The following is a 17872-nucleotide window of genomic DNA, read 5'->3' as shown; positions in this document are numbered from 1 at the left end:
ACCTCAGTGGCCAGCCCTGTGTTGTCGACGCCATGAAAAGTGTCAATGATCCCACAGGGATCTGTGGTAACACCAGTATGAGAACTTTTGTCATAGCAATCTCGGGGAACTACAGGGCTGGAGAAGGTTACAAGATAGGAAGGGATGAGACAAGGGAGGTATTTGAGTACAAGGATAACATGCAGATTCTGTGTTGGATCAAGTGCAGTATGCTCCATAACAGAACATCTCCCTCAATCTCCCACCCTGCAATGTTTAACGAACAAGTTCAGATCAATTTAACTTGCAGCCATTCCTTACCACTTCAGCAATCTGTGTTAATGCCTCCTCCCAGGATGCAGATACCAGCTGCCCCTTAGAACCCCTGACCATGGGGATGATTAAGCGCTGACGCTTTAGGCCATCATATGCAAACCTGCAGAGCAAGACAGGCAAGGCTAAAAATTACATCCACTTTCAAAATAAATCAATCAATCAGTAAGATCCCCCCAAAAAATCACATCAGTATATCACAGAACTGGAAGCAGAGAGGCTTGCCGCACATTGCATGTTTATTGATTCCTTTACTGTTGTGTATTACCTGTATGGGGAATAAGTTTTCTATGTTAAGGGCCATTGCATCGAATAGACCTAATACCTTTCAAATTTACCAATAGTTGTGTACTATCCATCTAGCCATGTGGTTCGAGAGCTGAGGGATTGGCGTTATGTGGAGAAGCGGGCTTGTTCTCCTTAAAGCAGAGAATGTTAAGAGAGGATTTAATCGAGGTGTTTAAAATCATGAAGCATTTAGATAGAGCAAGCCCACACAAACTGTTGACAATGGCTGAAGATTCAATAACCAGAGGGCAGGGATTTAAAATGATTGACAAAAGAACCAGAGATGACATAAGAAAAAACTTTTGTACAATGAGTGGTCAGGATTTGGAATGCACTGCCTAATGGGGCGGTGGATACAGATTTAATAGCAGCTTTCAAAATAAAATTTGATAAATACTTGGGGGAGAAAAAAAATGCAGGGATATGGGGAAAGTAGAGCTGAGGGAAACTGACTGGAATGCTCTTCGAAAAGAGCCAGCATAGTATCAGTGGGCTGTATGGCTTCCTTCTATGCTACTATCTAGGATTCAACAGTCTACCAAATGTCATATTCCTCTACCTGGACTAGAAAGAACTTAACAGTCAATGAAATTCTTTTGAAGTGCAGTCACTGTGATGTAGGAAGCACAACAGCCAATTTGTGCACATCAAGCTCCCACAAAGAACAATACAATAATGTCCAGATAATCTGTTTTTAGGTGTAGCTGAAAAAGCAATGTCGGCCAGGACATGGCACCTCTGACAATGCGGGCCTCCCTCAGTACTGTGTTTGAGTGTCAGCCAGAATTTATGCTCAAGTCTCTGGAGTGAGACTTGAATCCACAACCTTCTAGCTCGGAGGTGAAAGTGTTACACCTGGGCCAAGGCTGGCACCTGGTTAGGGTGACATTTCTCTTCCACCTCACTTTCTAACATGGGACTTGTGAATCCATGTCAATTCATGACCGAGTTGGAGGATTTTATGGGCAATGCTTTGTACAAAACACCCCATCCAATTAAAATCCAAAACCTGGTCTTATCAGAGATCCATTCTTCATTCACGTCTTCATTTAACTTCGGCAGGATTCTCATCACTTCCCCAGTCCGCGTGCTCACAACGATATTGCTTCCGACGGCATCCATCACATCAATGGACTCTATCTTCCTGTTGTAAAAGAATTATGACTGTTATGACAAAAGTAAGCACAGCCTGGCAGACTGGATTCGTATCTATGTGGCATTTTGGGTTGAAGAACTGTAACAAGATTCTAGCATTAAGCTCACCAAGCCCATATTATCCTTAAACATGGTCCTGAAAACACAGTACATTGCAATAAAACTATTCACAACATCACAGTTAGATAGACCACCATATTGTTTAGATGCTGGTCACTATGATTGGATTCTGTGTGTCGAATCAAAACCTTTAGGTAGGAGGCTGTACAACTCACTTGACAGGTCTCAATGAAAGTGAAATTTCAACTCACAAGAATGATATAGAGACTAAAAGGGTTAAATAGGAGGACAGGTTTCATAAACTAGACTTTCATTCCCTTGAGTATAGAATATAAAGGGGTGATCTTAATGAGATGTTCAAAATGATTAAAAATGTTGATAGGATAAATAGACAGAAAGTATTTCCTCTGGCGGGGAACAAGGGGCTTTAAAATTAGACCTAGGCCATTTGGGAGTGATGGTGATAGTTCAGGGATGCAACTCTTTACAGAAAAGGTCAACTGAAAATTTCCGAACTGGGATTGATAGGCTTCTTGAAAAACAGAATACTGCGGATGATGGAAATCTGAAATAAAAACAAAAAATGTGGAAATACTCAGCAGGTCAGGCAGCATGGGTGGAGAGAGAAAGAGTTAGAATTTCTGGTCAATGACCTTTCATCAAAACTGGGAAAAGTTAGGGATGTAATAGGCTTTGAGCAAAAGGTGGGTGGAACAAGGACAAAAGGAAGGTCTGTTTAGAGTGGAAGACAGGGGAGATTGAATGACGGAAGAGTTAGTTTTACAGAGCCAAAGGAAATGGTGATGGGGCAAGAAAAGAAATAAGGAAAAAGATGTGCCGAGAGCAGGGTTGCTGCTGTATGGAAGCAAAAATAAGAGGAAAACCAAAACCTGCAAAGAAAAGGAAACAAAATGGGGGTAAGAGATTTTTGTCTGAAATTATGGAACCCAATGTTGAATTGGAAAGGCTGTAAAGTGCCTAACTGAAAGCTGCTGTGCTGTTCCTTGAGCTCACATTGAGGTCCATTGGAGCAGTGCAGCAGACCAAGGACAGAGGTGTCAACGTAAGGGCAAGGTGGAGAATTAAAATGATAAGCTACTGGAAGCTTGGGGTCATGCTTGTGGATTGAACGGAGGCGTTACGCAAAGTGGTCTCCCAATATGGGTTTGATCTTCTTGTGAGCAGTGAATACAGTATACTAAATTGAAAGAGGTGCATGTAAATCGCTGCTTCACCTGGAAGGATTGTGTTGGGCCTTAAAGGGTGAGGTGAAAGGAAGTAAAAGGGTAGATGTTACATCTCCTGTGTTTGCATGGAGACGTGCCGTAGGAAGGGGTGTTGGGGTGACTGAGGAGTGAACCAGGGTATCACAGAGGGAACAGTCCCTTCAGAAATCTAAAAGGGGAGTGGAGGGAACAATGTGTTTGGTGGTGGCATGATGGAGGTGGAGGAAATGGTGGAAAATGTTCCTTGAATATGGAGGCTGGTGGGATGGAAGATAAGGACAAAAAGAACCCTACTGTGGTTCTGGGAGAGAGGGAAAGGGGTGAGAGCAGAAGTAAGGGAAATGTGGTGATGTGATGGACACAGTTGATGGCCTTGTCAACCATGGTGGTGGGGGTGGCAAATCCTTGGTTGAGGAGAAAAGGAGACACCTCAGAAGCACTCATATGGAAAGTTGCATCATCAGAACTGACGTGGCAGAGACGAAGGAACTGGGAGACTGGACAGAATCCTTACAGAGTATAAGATATGAGGAAGTGTAGTCGAGGTAGCTGTGGGAGTCAGCGGGCTTATCATGAATATTAAGTGATAGGCCTATTGTCAGAAATGGAGACACAGAAGTCAAGGAAGGGAAAGGAAGAGTCAGAGATGGACCATGTGAAACTGGGATGGGTAGGAATTGGAACCCAAGTTGAAGAATTTTTCCAATTCAGGGTGAGAGCAGGACATACAGTCATCAATGTACCGTTGAGGGGAGGGATGGGTTTGAGTAGGACTGAAACAAGGAATGTTCCACTTATCCCATAAAAAGACAGGCATAGCGAAGACCATGTGGGCACCCATAGCAACATTGTTTATTTGGAGGAAGTGAGTTGAGTTAAAGGAGAAATTGTTCGATGGGAGAACAATTTCAGCCTGGCAGAGGAGGGTGGTAGTTAATGGAAGCTGATTGGGTCTCCATTCAAGAAAAAAGTGGAGAGCCCTCAGAACATCCTGTGGGGGATGGAGGTGTAGAAAGATTGGGCATCCATGAAGAAGAGAAGATGGTTAGAGCCAGGAAATTGGAAACTTTAAAATGATGGAGTGCTTCAAAAGAATCACAGATGTTGTTGGGGAAGGAGGCTGGTCAAGGAAAGAAAAAAAGTCATGGTAGGAAGAAATCAGTTCAGTGGGGCAGGAACAGGTCTACCAGGACAGACTTGTTTATGGATCTGAGGAAGGAGGTACAAGCAAGCTGTAGGGAGTTGGGAAATTATGAGGTGGGAAGCCTTTGGAAATGACATCAGTGACTGTTCTGAAAACAATGGCTTGATGTTCGGTGGTGGGGGTCATGGTCCAGAGGGAGGTAGGAAGAAGATAGATTTTTGTTTGATAAGGGTTTTAAGGGAAATGGAAGCAAGGCAAGTAAATGGAGTTGAGGTGCAGATCAGTCATGATCTAATTGAACTGTGGAACAGGCTCAAAGGGCTGAATAGTGTACTTTTGTTTCTATATTTTTCACCAAGTAGGCAAATAATTAGTGTCCTTGTACCCCTAACACCACAAGGTGCACTGCATCAACAACCCCAACCCATGTTGCTGAGTGTACAGTAGCAACGTACAAACATGTGTAACTACAAGGTACAGCAACAGGGTGTAGTAATGAATAGTCGAGAAAATACTCACCTGGTCTCCCACGGCCTGGAAGTGAAGGCATAAGGCTTAGATGTCAAAGCTCCGACAGGGCAAAGATCGATGATGTTCCCTGACACTTCGGACATGAACATCTTCTCGATGTACGTGCCAACCTGCATCTCGTTCCCTCTTCCTGTGGTGCCCAGGTCATCCACCCCCGCCACCTCACTGGCAAACCTGAAGAAGAATGAGAGAGTTACATTTTTCTTCTGTACGACCGTTTGTGTTCAGTAAAGGGAAACTGGACAGCTCACCATTTTGCACATTGCCTGTCGTTACTAAGGATTCCCTTTCAGGTATAGCACAGGTTATAAGTGCAGAAACCACTTATCCCCCCCACCCTCTCAACCTCCCCCGAGTACGGTATCTCAGCTGCAATTTGCTATGGTTGTGCCTTGAATGACAAAGTGCTTATTCACACACAAATTTGAAAAGAAGATGTTTTCTGACAATGCAAAATTACTCTACCGAAACTGCAGTGTATTATTCTTTTGCTAGTGTGGAGGTTTGTATCCTAAGGCTACAAAGTCTGACTGATGGTAAAGGAAAATAGCTTGAGTTCATTCATGATTTTTTTTCACCTCGCTAACACTGAGATGCAGAAACTATTTGAAAAGAAAGAAGCGATATTTATGAAGCACCTTTCATGATTGCAGGGTGTCCCAAAACAGTTTACAGCCAATGAAATATTTTGAAGTGTAGTCACTGTTTTAATGTAGGAAGCGAGGCAGCCAATTTGCACATAGCAAGCTCCCACAAACAGCAATGGGAAAGTAACCAACCTATTTTAATGATGTTTGTTAAGGGACTAATATTAGTTAGGACACCAGTGAAAGCTTTCTTGGTCTTCTTCAGAATAGTAACATGAGATCTTTCACATCCACTTGAAAAGGCAGATGGGCCCTTGTTTTAATATCACACCTGAAAGACGACACCTCCAACAGAGCAGCACTCCCTCAGTACTGCACTGGAGTTTCAGCCTACATTTTGTATTCCAGTTTCTGCACTGGAACTTGAGGAATAAGTGCTAACACTGAGCCAGAGCCAACACCTTGGGCCCAATTCTTTCCCCAGTTGACATAAGCTACGTTTTCACAGACCTTCTGGTTGATGTGGACGCTTGCAGTAGCAGGCAGTGTGCTAATAAAATAAAGTGGCTGTGGGCAGCTACCTGATGCAGCGTGTGCAGTGGATACATCTCGTCATTATTGTTTTCACAAGTGGCCCAATGTTCTTATCCTCCACAGCTCTCTTGCCCTCTGTAAATCTGCTCCGGTCACTGCCGAACATCATTGACTGATCCTGCACCAATCACAATTATTACACAAGAAATATGAAATAGGAAGGCAACAATCAGCAAGTAACAAAGAGAACACAAATGGGAATAGCTGGGAGTATTATACTGAGTCTGACAGATATAAAATCTTATTTAAAATACTACAACTGCATCCACTTCCTGCCTGCATTGTTTAATTTCCCATTTCATGCTTTTTCTGCCTACAGAATTTTGTCGTACCTTAATTACAGCATCTCCACTGGTGGGGAATGTAATTACAGTGTGACACGTTTACGTAAGCAGTTTCCAACGTAAATTGAGACAATTGAGTTGACTGGAAATGTTTACAGATATAAGGTGTTTACTAAATATGTAGATTTGTGACCCCTGAAATGCTATGCTATTTAACTACGTGGCTCAAGTCGACAAAGTGCTTGAATACCGCCACTACAGCTTAGAAAATCCTCTGGAGCACTCATCTGAAATTCATTTTATATTGAAGAATGCCATTCAGAAATTCTGCTGGATTTATGTTCAATGCAGTCAGTGTTAACACTCTTAAAATTATTCTCATTAGTTCCTCAATAAAACTAGGCTTTATCAAACAACTGTGCAAGAGTTTCTTGGCTAATGCCTTCGTTGCTTCATTCTCCACTAATTTCACCCTGAAAGCCAAAAGAATTCCTGTATGGTGTCCTTGAAAAAATTGAACAATTCCATTCAGCTCTAATTCTTTCCTTCCTCCTTTTCCACTTTCCCTCCAGCTTCAACTCTTCTCCCCAAACACTCCGCACCTTTCCTGAGCACTCTGCTGATGCTGTTCTTTCAAGTACTGCTTGGAGAACTCTGGCTGGAAGTTACTTGCTGAGAATTTTCCTTCATTGCAAGCTAAGAAGAACGCAAGTGTCCATTTTGTGCAGTAAGCTGATGGGGCAGTTGAGATACTGCATTCACTGGGCAAACATCTCAGATACTAACAGTGTTTTGGCACTCTGAAGGAACATACTCAAGGAGCAAAACACTGCAAATGCCTCAGTTATAAATGTAAAGGGATAAAGATTTATGATTTGTAATGAAGGGTGATAAACACAGGAACAGGAGTAGACTCCTGAGCCCCTCAAGCCTGTTCCACTATTCAATTAGATAATAGTTGATCTACATCTTAACTCCATCAACCCACCTTGGTTTTTTACCCTTACTTAACAAAACTGCATCAATCTTGGTTCTGAAACATTCAAATGCCCTCCAATCTCAACAGTATTTTAGGCGGCGGTGGAAAATAGTTCCAGAATCTCACTATTGTTTATGTGAAGAAGTGCTTCCAAGCATCACCCCTGAATGGCCCAGCTCTAATTTTTAAGGTTATGCTTTGTTCTGGACTTCATGACAGGAAATACCTTTTCAAACTCTTTAATCACCTTTAACACTTCACTGAGATCACTCCATCTTAAGTACTCATGGGAATACAAGCCTGCAATCTATCATGATTTGAACACATTTAGCCCTGGTATCATTTATTTAAATCATATGAATACCTGATGTCATTGTGAACATTATTGCATGAGCCCCATTAACACCAGGTCAATCAATACCTTTGGCACAAAGCATGCCAACCCCCATTACTCAGCACGAACAACACCTGAATCTTCAGAGTATTTATTTATTTTATGATTTATTTTATGGTGGTATAACTTATTCTCTTGAATAATGCCACAAACAAGGTTGGAGACAATCTCACAGACCAAACAGGTAGTGTAAACAGTTAGCTCTGTTCATGGGAGGGAGACAAAAGTTATCACTTGAGTTGGTGGCTTGCCAGCAAATGTGTTTACAGGGCAGCAGGCAATTCCTTGTGGGTGGCCAACAGCTTTGTGGAAGGGAGATATCTCCCACAATAGCCTGTATCAGCTTGAGTCCTGCATATTTCATTACATTACAGCTCATGTGGAAGTGAGTACCTGAGAAATCCAGCTTCAAAGCCACATTATGGAGACTATCTAGGTTTTGGTATCATTAGGCACAAAATACTCCACTTTTTATTATTCTCGTGTCTGAGGAGATGTAAATTAAAGGAGCTGCTGTATTAATTTTCTGCTCCCATTTAATTTTTACTTTTAATAAACCTAACTATTTGTAACACAAGTCTCAATCTACAAAGTTTATTCAAAGGACTGTGCAAACAATTGATAGCAATGAAAATCTTAAAATAAAACACTTCTGTTTGACACATGGGCAGCACAGCATTGGCAGATACACTACAGTTCATAGGGAACTGGGTCTCATTTATGGGAATGGTCCCTGGCACAGAACTCAAACAAAAGTGGTGGAAGCCACCAGAATTATAATATCATTATCCTGCTATACCTTCACTCACTGAAACAAAATCTTTTAGATTTATTACTATCAATTGCAGTGTACCTGGAGATCACATTCCCCTCCTTGGTCACAGATTGGACAGTCCAATGGGTGATTAGCTAGCAGAAACTCCATCACACCTTCCCTGTTAAAACAAAACAAAAAAAAAAATGAAGCACAGTAGCTGGATACAATATATATGTACAGGATAGTGAAACACCATCTTCTGTTGCACTTTGAGCAGTGAATGTTTCAATAACACACAACACATCATTAGAACTTGTCAAGTCTCTTGTGTATTCCAACAGGACTGTGTATTTCACCAATATTTTTCAACCCACACCTAAGACCTTACATTTTATTATCCTGGAATACAGTGGGGATGTTTCTCCCATTTCCCTGCAAGTTACTTTCCCTGTCTTTTTTTTTCAGGAATATCTGTGTGTGTCTCAATTTTTCACAACATTCATCAGGCTACATCAATCCTATTAGTTTAACAGTTTCCTTCATTATAATGGTCAGACTGCAATTGAGCCATACAGACAGGTGGGTTTTTTCAGCTCTTCTTAACTGCACGTTCACACAGTTATCTGTGAAGGGGTTTCATAGATACTATACCTGGCTTTCTTGCTTTTCTCTGAGTTAGTAAGGATGTTCCACCCTTTCATCACAGGCATAGCACAGGCAGCCACAGGCTTAAAAAAATAACAAAAAGGACAGCACAATTTGTAGTCAACTACAGAATAATAGAGTCAGAGAGTAACATACATAGATATATGTATATTTTATATATATAACTGTTACCATTTCATTATTATGGGGGGGAGGGGGGGGAAATTCAATACATATATTGAATCAATTCATTTTAAGAAGGGGGTTCTTATTGATCTGTTTTAAAAGTTAACCTATTTCAAAAGTTACAATTAACTTTTACTTTTTAGATATATGAAGGTGTTTTATGTCGATCATCTTCTTTTGGCCACAGGTGTGTAGCGCCCCTGCCACGGGCAGCATAGTATCAATGCAGAGGAGGCGATTCTGCACTTCAAACAGTGTTGGAAGGGGGAAAAGAACAGTGGATAGGGCAGAGAGGGAGAGGGCTGGGGAAAAGAGACAAGAAATGGTGTAGCTTCAGTGGGGGAGCCAGCACTGGTACAATGGTTGAAATGGCCTGCTATAGAGCTGAATGAATGTGTTCTGAATCTTATTTCTCACCCTAAAAGTCACTCTATCCCTGTGATAGAAAAATCCTTTCCCACAGCTTTCTTCCTGCGGGAACACAGTTGCTTCCCTGGCACTGAGACCCTCTCCTTAAATCGGCCCTTGTCATGACAGATTGAATTTATTTCCCAGGACCATCACTTTTCATTGCCCATCTTTTCCAGTACATACATCCAGTTCAGAGCTCGCCCATTATAACATACAAACACTCCCATTACCTTAGGTGCCCTTTCGATTTCCACCAGGCACATTCGACAATTCCCGGCAACGGACAGCCTGTCATGGTAACAAAACCGAGGGATCTGTATACCAACTTTCTCGCAGGCCTGTAATCAGAAGAGAGGTCGAGTTTGTCACATTACTTCCCCAGTTAAGATCCATTTTACCTTTCTTTGGCAATGTTTCCTTGTTTAGCATGGGGAGAAGTGCTCAGCTAATGAGTTGGTGGATAGATGGATTATGTGACATAGCACTGAGACACTGATGTACTGTGTCAGTTGATCTCAATGGGGCACCACAACTGGCTGTGGGATCTTACATTTAACCAACATCCAGGTGATCCCTGCAGGGAAGTACATGTGTGTGTGTAGCTATTAAGGTCAAAGAAAACAAGTTCAACTGTGATAAGCCTCCACTCCCCTGCCACCATTCCCCAGTGATGAAACAGTCCATCTATGAAAGAAAAGCAAAGACCTTGAAGTGAACTTTAAAATGTAGTCACTGTTGTAATGTAGGAAATGCAGCAACCAATTTGCACACATAAATGCAACAATGACCAGATAATCTGTTTTAGTGATACTGGTTGAAAGGATAAATAATGGCCAGGACACTGGGGAGAATTCCCCTCCTTTTCTTTAAAACAGTGCCACAGCATCTTTTACATTCAACCAAGAGGGCAGAAGCGGCCTTACTTTAACACATCGTCCAAAAGACTGCACCTCCGATAGTGCAACACTCGCTCAGTACTGGAGTGCACCAGAGTGTGAGTCTAGATTTTGGGATCTGAACACAATTCTCTAATTCAGAGGTAAAACTCAATCAACCCACAGTAGAGGAATGACAACTTGGGTTGAGATGGCTGAGGACCGCCCATCAATCACTGTCTTCAGTCGAGCAGAAAATCGACTGGGTGGGAGGGTGAAAGTTACAATTAAATCGGCTTCCACCGTCCTTTCAAGCAATGCATTCCAAATCCTAACAACTTGCTGCACTGAAGAAAATTCTCATCGCCCCCTTATTCATTTGCTAATTTTCTTAAATTTATGTCCTCTGGTTACTGACCCTCCTACCAGTGGAAACAGTTTCTCCATATTTTCTCTATTGAAGTCTCTCAATTTTGAAAACTTCTATTACTTTACACACTCCTGTAAAAGTCAAATTATTGAGACCAATTTTTTAAGCCAAAAGTCATTAGGTTGACTTTTTCCACAGGTAACGTATTTGAGGGGTTGGCATGTGCACTTGTTTTGGGCCCAAATGAAATCCAAATCAGAACGTCGCAATGCAATAAAGTAAAAACGAACAATACTAAAGATTTTACAGTAATTATCATTCATAATCTGACCACTTCAATAACTTGAATAAATGAAAACAAAACTTAAATGTATAAATGTTTTAAACATTTATCGGTACTCATTTTCATTAGTGTTCATACATTCAAAATGCCGTTGAATCATTAACATCTCCAGGATTATACTTTGGTTTTGACCTTTTTTTGGGCTTTGATCCGTGAAAAGCTAGGATCGACTTCAACACAAAGTATATGAAAACTTTTTTGCCAAAAATCATGTGGTGAACTTGTACATGAGATCGAATTTTCCACAAGTATATATGGTAAATCTTCCATTAACATTCTCTGCTCTAAGGAGGACAATCCTAACTTCTCTGCTCTCTTCACGTAACTGAAGATATCTACACATTGATAGGAACTTGACAGAAATTATCAACAGCTACATGTCTCCATGCAATGCAGCTGTGAGGTCAAAAACATTTCCAAGTTTAAGTCCGATAGCCCATTCTGACCATCTTAAATGTTGTTAGCTCTCTGGTCTGTTATAATTTTTTTTTGTTACATTCATTATTTGTCTGAAACTCTCAGTAACTTCTGCTATCCCCTATACCGTCTTCAAATCTCATTTTTAATTACACTGTTCTCATACCTTCCATCTGGCACACTTCCATGAATTTGCTCATACCTGGGAATTATGGCTTTGAGGCCATTAACAGCCGCTTAATGGGCAGCGGGCTGTATGAAGAACTTCAAAAAGGAAGTGAAATCCAATAAAACTCCATTCAAAACTCTAATGATACCATTAGCGAAATTGCTTATTTTTCTGCACCCCTTTCTGAATTGTGAAAATGAGCACATAATTTAAACATAAGAGCACAGGAACACTTAGTCCCTCGAGCCTGTTCCGCCAATCAACTAGATCATGACTGATGTGACCTAACTCCATAAGCATATATTTACCCCGTATCCCTTAATATTTTTGGTTAATAAAAATCTATCAACCTCAGATTTCAAAGTTAACAACTGACCCAGCATTGAATGTCATTTGTGGAATAGAGTTCCAATCTTTGACCACCCTGTGCACATATAGAAGTGTTTTGTAATTTCATTTATTGAAATGTCTGGCTCTAATCTTTAGAGTATGCTCCCTAGTCCTAGCCTCCCTAACCAGTGGAAATAGTTTCTCTGTATCTACCCTATCTGTTACCCTTAATATTTTGAAAACTTCAATTGCATCACTCCTCAACCTTCTAAATTCCAGGGAACATAATCCTGGTTGTGTAATTTCTCCCCCAAATTTATTGCTTGGGAATCCAGGCATCATTCTGCTAAATCTGGGCTACGTTCCCGCCAAGGTCAATGTATCTTCCAAACATTTGGTGTCCAGAAATGAGCTCAGTACTCCAGGTGTGGTCTAACTAGAACTTAGTATCTCTGAAGCATAAATTCTACTCTTTTATTCTAAAGCCCATAATTCCTTTTTGATTCTTTTCTGCATTTGTCCAAGACATTTTAACAATCTGTGTATATGGACCACGACTGTTTTGAGCATTTCATTAATGAGAAAGTATTTTGATCTATTCTTTTCATCTTCAATGTGGATGACCTTGCACATACAAACATTAAAATCCATTTTTGCACAGTTATTCTATAAATATTTTTTTGTAATTTTACATTTCCATCTACACTGTTTACAATGCCACCCATCGTCATGCTATTGGCAAACCTAGACATATGGCTCTCTTTTCCATTTAGTAAAACAGTAAATAGTTACACTGATAGATCACTGAGCAACAAGGGCACCCAAATTTAAGTCTGTGGACCTCACACAGTACACTGTCCTCCATCAATCCAATTCACAAAGCTGAAGCAACTGGGTCCTATTTGTGTTTTGGACACTCCAGGGACACAGGATCAAATAATAACAAACATTAGCATTATGCTTATTGTCATCCATGACAATAGTTTTATTTATCTCTCAATTTCATTACCCGCCAAAATAAATCACTGCGGAAATATTTTAACCCTTTCCAGCATGGCCCATGTCTAAATTTAAAATGCTTAGGTTTACAGATGTAGTCAGCAACTGTACCTGTAGGACTGTGGTTCCAGGCTCCACCATCACTTGCTTGCCATCAACGAACACCTCAACAAGGTTGCTGGCTGCTGTGGCTGTGGTGCGAACTGAAACATACAAGGCAAGAGAGCAACCAGCAGGAAATTACAAGGTACCATTTTAGGACCACAGTACATAAGTGAATAATGCATTTGGTTTCAGTCACTTAAGTAGTTTGTCAAACGAGGGCATGGCAGCAAGTGACTTGTTCATGGTGGGGTGAGGTGGTAAGTTGGACAAAACGTAGAGAGGTATGTGAAAAGTTTGCAGAGTTATGGGGGAAGAGCAGGGGTGTGAGACTCATTGTATAGCTCTTTCAAAGAGCCAGCACAGGCACATTGAGACAAATGGCCTCCTTTTGTGCTATCTGATTCTATGGTGGCGTGCCATCTGTGACCTCAGGACATCCCAAAGCATTTTACAGCCAACTGAGATACTTTTGAAATTTGGTCACTGTTGTGATGTAGGAAACACAGCAAGCTCCCACAAACAGCAATGTAATAATGTCGAGATATTGTTTTATTGGCATTGATTGAGGGATAATTATTAGTCAGGACAACAGGGCAAATTGCCCTGCTCTTGTTTGAAATAGTGTCATGGAGTCCTTACATGCACCCGAGAAGGCAAACGGATCCTCGGTTTAATGTCTCATTCGAAAGATGGTACCTCTGACAGTGTGGCACTCCCTCAATATTGCACTGGAGTATAAACCTAGATTATGTGCTCAAGTCTCTGGTGGAACTTGAATTCCATTGCCTTATGACTCAGAGGCAGCAGTCCTACCACTGATCTGTGACTGACACATAGAACAAAGTTTTACCAGTAAAACTTCACATAGCACCGTTTCTGCTGCAGCCGCTGCAGTTGGCAACAGCAACTGGCCATCTAAATGTCCCAACTATATATCTTTGGTGAAACCTGTTTAAACCTCTGGGCTAAGCTCTTGTTTCTGTTGGTATGGGAGATGTTTGCAGTGAACGAAAAAGGCGCAGCTGGTAAATAATAGTCTGATATTTAGCCATTATTTTGATTTAGAGAAAGCTAGAAAGAACTTGCATGTATATAATGCTTTATTATATCCCTCGCAATCATTTCATTTCATGGATCATTTTCATGATACACAGACATTGTGGTTACACAGCAGTCATTTTACACGTCAAGCCCCACAATCAGCAATGAGATGAATGACCAGAGTTTTGGATTAAGGGAGGAATATGGTCCTGGACACTGGCAGAATTCTGATATTCTTCAAATAGTGCCATAGGATCTTTAAAAGAAAAGTGATAGTTGGGGCCTCAATTTAATGTCTCATCTGAAGGGTGTTGCCATACTGATGTGTCATCTGAGATTATTTGCTCAAGTCACAAAGTGGGGCTTGAACCCATGGCTTTCAGATTCAGGGAATGGAGTACTCCCCATCGAGCTAGGGCTGACCCTCACCACTCCAGTGGATTTTATAGACCACTGCGCAAAATCTGTGCAATTCCACATTAATGAAACCTTTAACTTACATACTGGTTTGATATTGGCACTCAAAAAGAATGTAAGCAAGCAAATCTTAAGCAGTACTCCCAGTTCCACCCTCCCCCACTATATGTACTTGTTTGACACATGCACTGTTTTAAAATTGGGTGCAGGGAAAATATTCAGATGGCTTTTTTGAGACTGACACCCAAACAATTTGTGAAGCGCTGCTCAAAAGATTACAGTTCTGAATAGAAGCACAGAGTACGGCAGATACAACAAGATTGCTTGCACTAAAGGACGTCAGAAATACAGATCTTAAAAACCCTACCAACAACCAAGAAGGTTAAACAATTAAGTGCAGTTACAAGACATGCTGCTGACTGCTGAGCACCAAATTATTTCTTGAAAAAAAAAATTCTACTCAACTTTAGAAGTAACTGTTTGGGACAAGAACAAGCTCTACCTTTTGGCTTGTATTATAGCATTAACTGCAAACATTGAAATAACTCCCCTCCCCCACCAAGAGACAAATAATAAAAACAAAGTCAAAAAATCCCTCAGCTTGAAGTTTATGGAGGCCACATACCCTCAAAATGTACCCATAAAATGACATTTTAAAATGCTATGCTCGTAATGTGTGGGGTGGCAGCGGAGCAAGAGTGGATGAGTCTCAGCATCAAGCTCTTCCAGGAATGCCACAGTCTGACACTGCACTAGGAATCAGCCCAACGTCATATATCAGATGCACGATGAAGTTCCTTCCATGTGGTGGGGACAATTTGAAACAAAGGTGAATAAATTAAGGAAGCAGGTACACTGTGAGAGAGGGTTGTGGTCTTAGTACAAGAAACCCAGAGGTTGAGTTCAAATCCTCCTTAGCAAGTTATGAAAGTTAACCAATAAATTCAGTCATTTGTGGACTGTCATCCAGAAAAAATAAATCAAAATGTCCATGCAAGGATTGTTTTAGAAGCCCAAATGTTTTACTAATGCCCTTCAGGGATGTGACCTTGCCAGCTGGTCTAGCTTACACATGACTCCAGCTCCACACTATGCTGTTAACTCTTAAAGCTCTTTATTGGGGCCTTGCAAACCTATCAGTTATAAGTACTGACTGCCATATTATCAGGTAAATGCAGTATAGTCAGTAAACCTGACCTGGTCAGCCTGCCCAAATCCAGAGGAGAAATTAATAAGAAATTAGATTCAAAACTCATTATTAGCTTGGGTGCCACAAAAATTGCCATTTTACAATGTCCCTGTAAATCTGTGCATGGAAACCTAGAAAGCTCACACAACGGTGATCACAGTACATTGAAATGGTTGACAGGGGATCACTTCTCATCCCTGCTACTTTTCATACCATTGTTCTTTGCTCCCAGGATATCTTTGGCAGATTGGGAAATGCCCGTTAGCCTCCTGCGAATCACAGGTAATCGCAACATGATGGTGACCTGCATAAAGAGCGAGAGTTCAGTGAGAATCAAATAACACAAACTTCCAGCTATGTAACATGACCCATCTCCAGACCCGCCTCAGCTTGTTTACTGCTGAAACTCTCATCTGTGCTTTTGTTATCTCCAGATTTGACTATTCTGATCCTCTCTCCAAGCCAGCCTCTCTTCTAACAACCTCTATGAACTTGAGCTCCTCCAAAACCTCGCTGCACGTATCCAAGCTCAGATTATTTCCTGTTCACCCGTTATCCCTGTGCTTGCTAACTTTTGTGGCCTTCCCACGTGGCAAAGCCGTGATGTTAAAGTTCACATTCTATTGTTCAAATCTATCTGCGGCCTTACCACTCCCTCTGTAACCACATCCAACACAAACAATGGTTACAAGCAGAGTCAAGGTTGTACTACACGAGTGAGGGAAATGATTTTAATGCCCCCATCCAGGAGCTCTGAATCGAAATCATGTGAAGCATCATGAGTGAAGTTATTTATTCTTTGCTGCAGCATGTTGGAATTTGACCCGCCACTTGGAGACTCCCAGCCATCAAAGGGGTCTGCCACTACCATCACTAGCTGCTTGGAAGATCATTCTGTGTCATCAACATGAATCTCTAAGAACTAGAATCTGAAGGCTGCAAGATTCAATGCTACACTGAAAGGTAGTGAGCCTGAGGAACTGATTATTGAGCAACCACCAAGTTAGATAATGAAACAACGATTCAAACATTCCAGTGCATCAAGCTGAAGATAATAACAGTCAACATCACAGAAGGACCGGTCTATCGTCAATGGCATTCATCATTTTGGAAGACTATGCACCCAGGTCAGTTTTTTTTTGCACTAAACTGAAGCAACATATGATGGCACATAGGTGATGGGTCAAACTGCACCCTTCTCTGCTGTAAGATTCCATTAGAGTGTCTATTTTAAGACATTTGCTAAATGTTCCTCAATGCTTTATAACATACTGTAGATTGCCACGTATAAGTTGACCCAGCATATAAGACAACCCCATTTTTTACAGCCCCAGAAATCATGTTTCTCCATCTACTAAATGTACAAGATGACCCCTCCTTTTCAGCCATGACATGCTATACTCGCATTTGTAGCCAGCCTCAATTTTCCACGCACAAACGGACATTTTACTAACTGGTACCTCAGAGCTGGGCGCAAGGGATCGATCAAACAGGCGATACGTGCTGCGTTGCGAAGTTCTGCGGGAGTTTAAGACACACCCACACAGAGCAAAACCGGTATAGTGAACGACAAAGATGGAGACCACCAACACCGATGGTTCATTTTTATACTTGGTTTATAAATCGACACCCATTTCTGGAAAGACTTTGAGGTTTCGAAGGTAGACTATATGCCGTCATCTACAGCAGATTACTGTTACAGTAGTTTACAGTATTGTGCGAACAAAAGTGTTTACGAATGCTGATTCCACAGTGAGGCTAAAGTGAAACATTGCACAAAGGGTGAAGCTAGTGGCTTATAAAGAATCAAAATGATGATGGTAGGGAGGCAACATCCTCAATACACAGACCAACAGAGCACTGTTGTCAGCGCTTGTTCCAAATGCAGCAACTTGCCAAGCCACCTTCAACTGCACCTTCCAAGCCTGCGACCTCTACTACATGGGCAGCAGACCCATGAAAACACCCAACACCTGCAAGTCCCCCTTCCAAGATGACAATATACTGACTTGGAACTGCATCATTGCTCCTTCACCATCACTGCTTCAAAATCCTGGAACTCCC

General features: G+C 41.4%; 1 protein-coding gene across 1 annotated transcript in view; it reads right to left on the bottom strand.

Annotated features, from left to right (window-relative positions):
- Positions 1–17872, bottom strand: part of ndufs1 (NADH:ubiquinone oxidoreductase core subunit S1) — a 42756-nt gene that overhangs the window by 22638 nt on the left and 2246 nt on the right. The window contains exons 2-10 of the mRNA XM_041200339.1: positions 16022–16112; positions 13168–13259; positions 9784–9891; positions 8963–9039; positions 8408–8489; positions 5885–6015; positions 4705–4890; positions 1610–1744; positions 301–415 (exon numbers count right to left, since the gene is read on the bottom strand). Coding sequence (XP_041056273.1) covers positions 301–415; positions 1610–1744; positions 4705–4890; positions 5885–6015; positions 8408–8489; positions 8963–9039; positions 9784–9891; positions 13168–13259; positions 16022–16103 — 1008 coding nt within the window. The 5' untranslated portion in view covers positions 16104–16112. The remainder of the gene's footprint in view (positions 1–300; positions 416–1609; positions 1745–4704; positions 4891–5884; positions 6016–8407; positions 8490–8962; positions 9040–9783; positions 9892–13167; positions 13260–16021; positions 16113–17872) is intronic.

This window comes from Carcharodon carcharias, chromosome 12 (genome assembly GCF_017639515.1).
Source record: "Carcharodon carcharias isolate sCarCar2 chromosome 12, sCarCar2.pri, whole genome shotgun sequence".
In the NCBI taxonomy this organism is placed as follows: domain Eukaryota; kingdom Metazoa; phylum Chordata; class Chondrichthyes; order Lamniformes; family Lamnidae; genus Carcharodon; species Carcharodon carcharias.
This window is presented reverse-complemented; position numbering and strand designations above follow the sequence as displayed.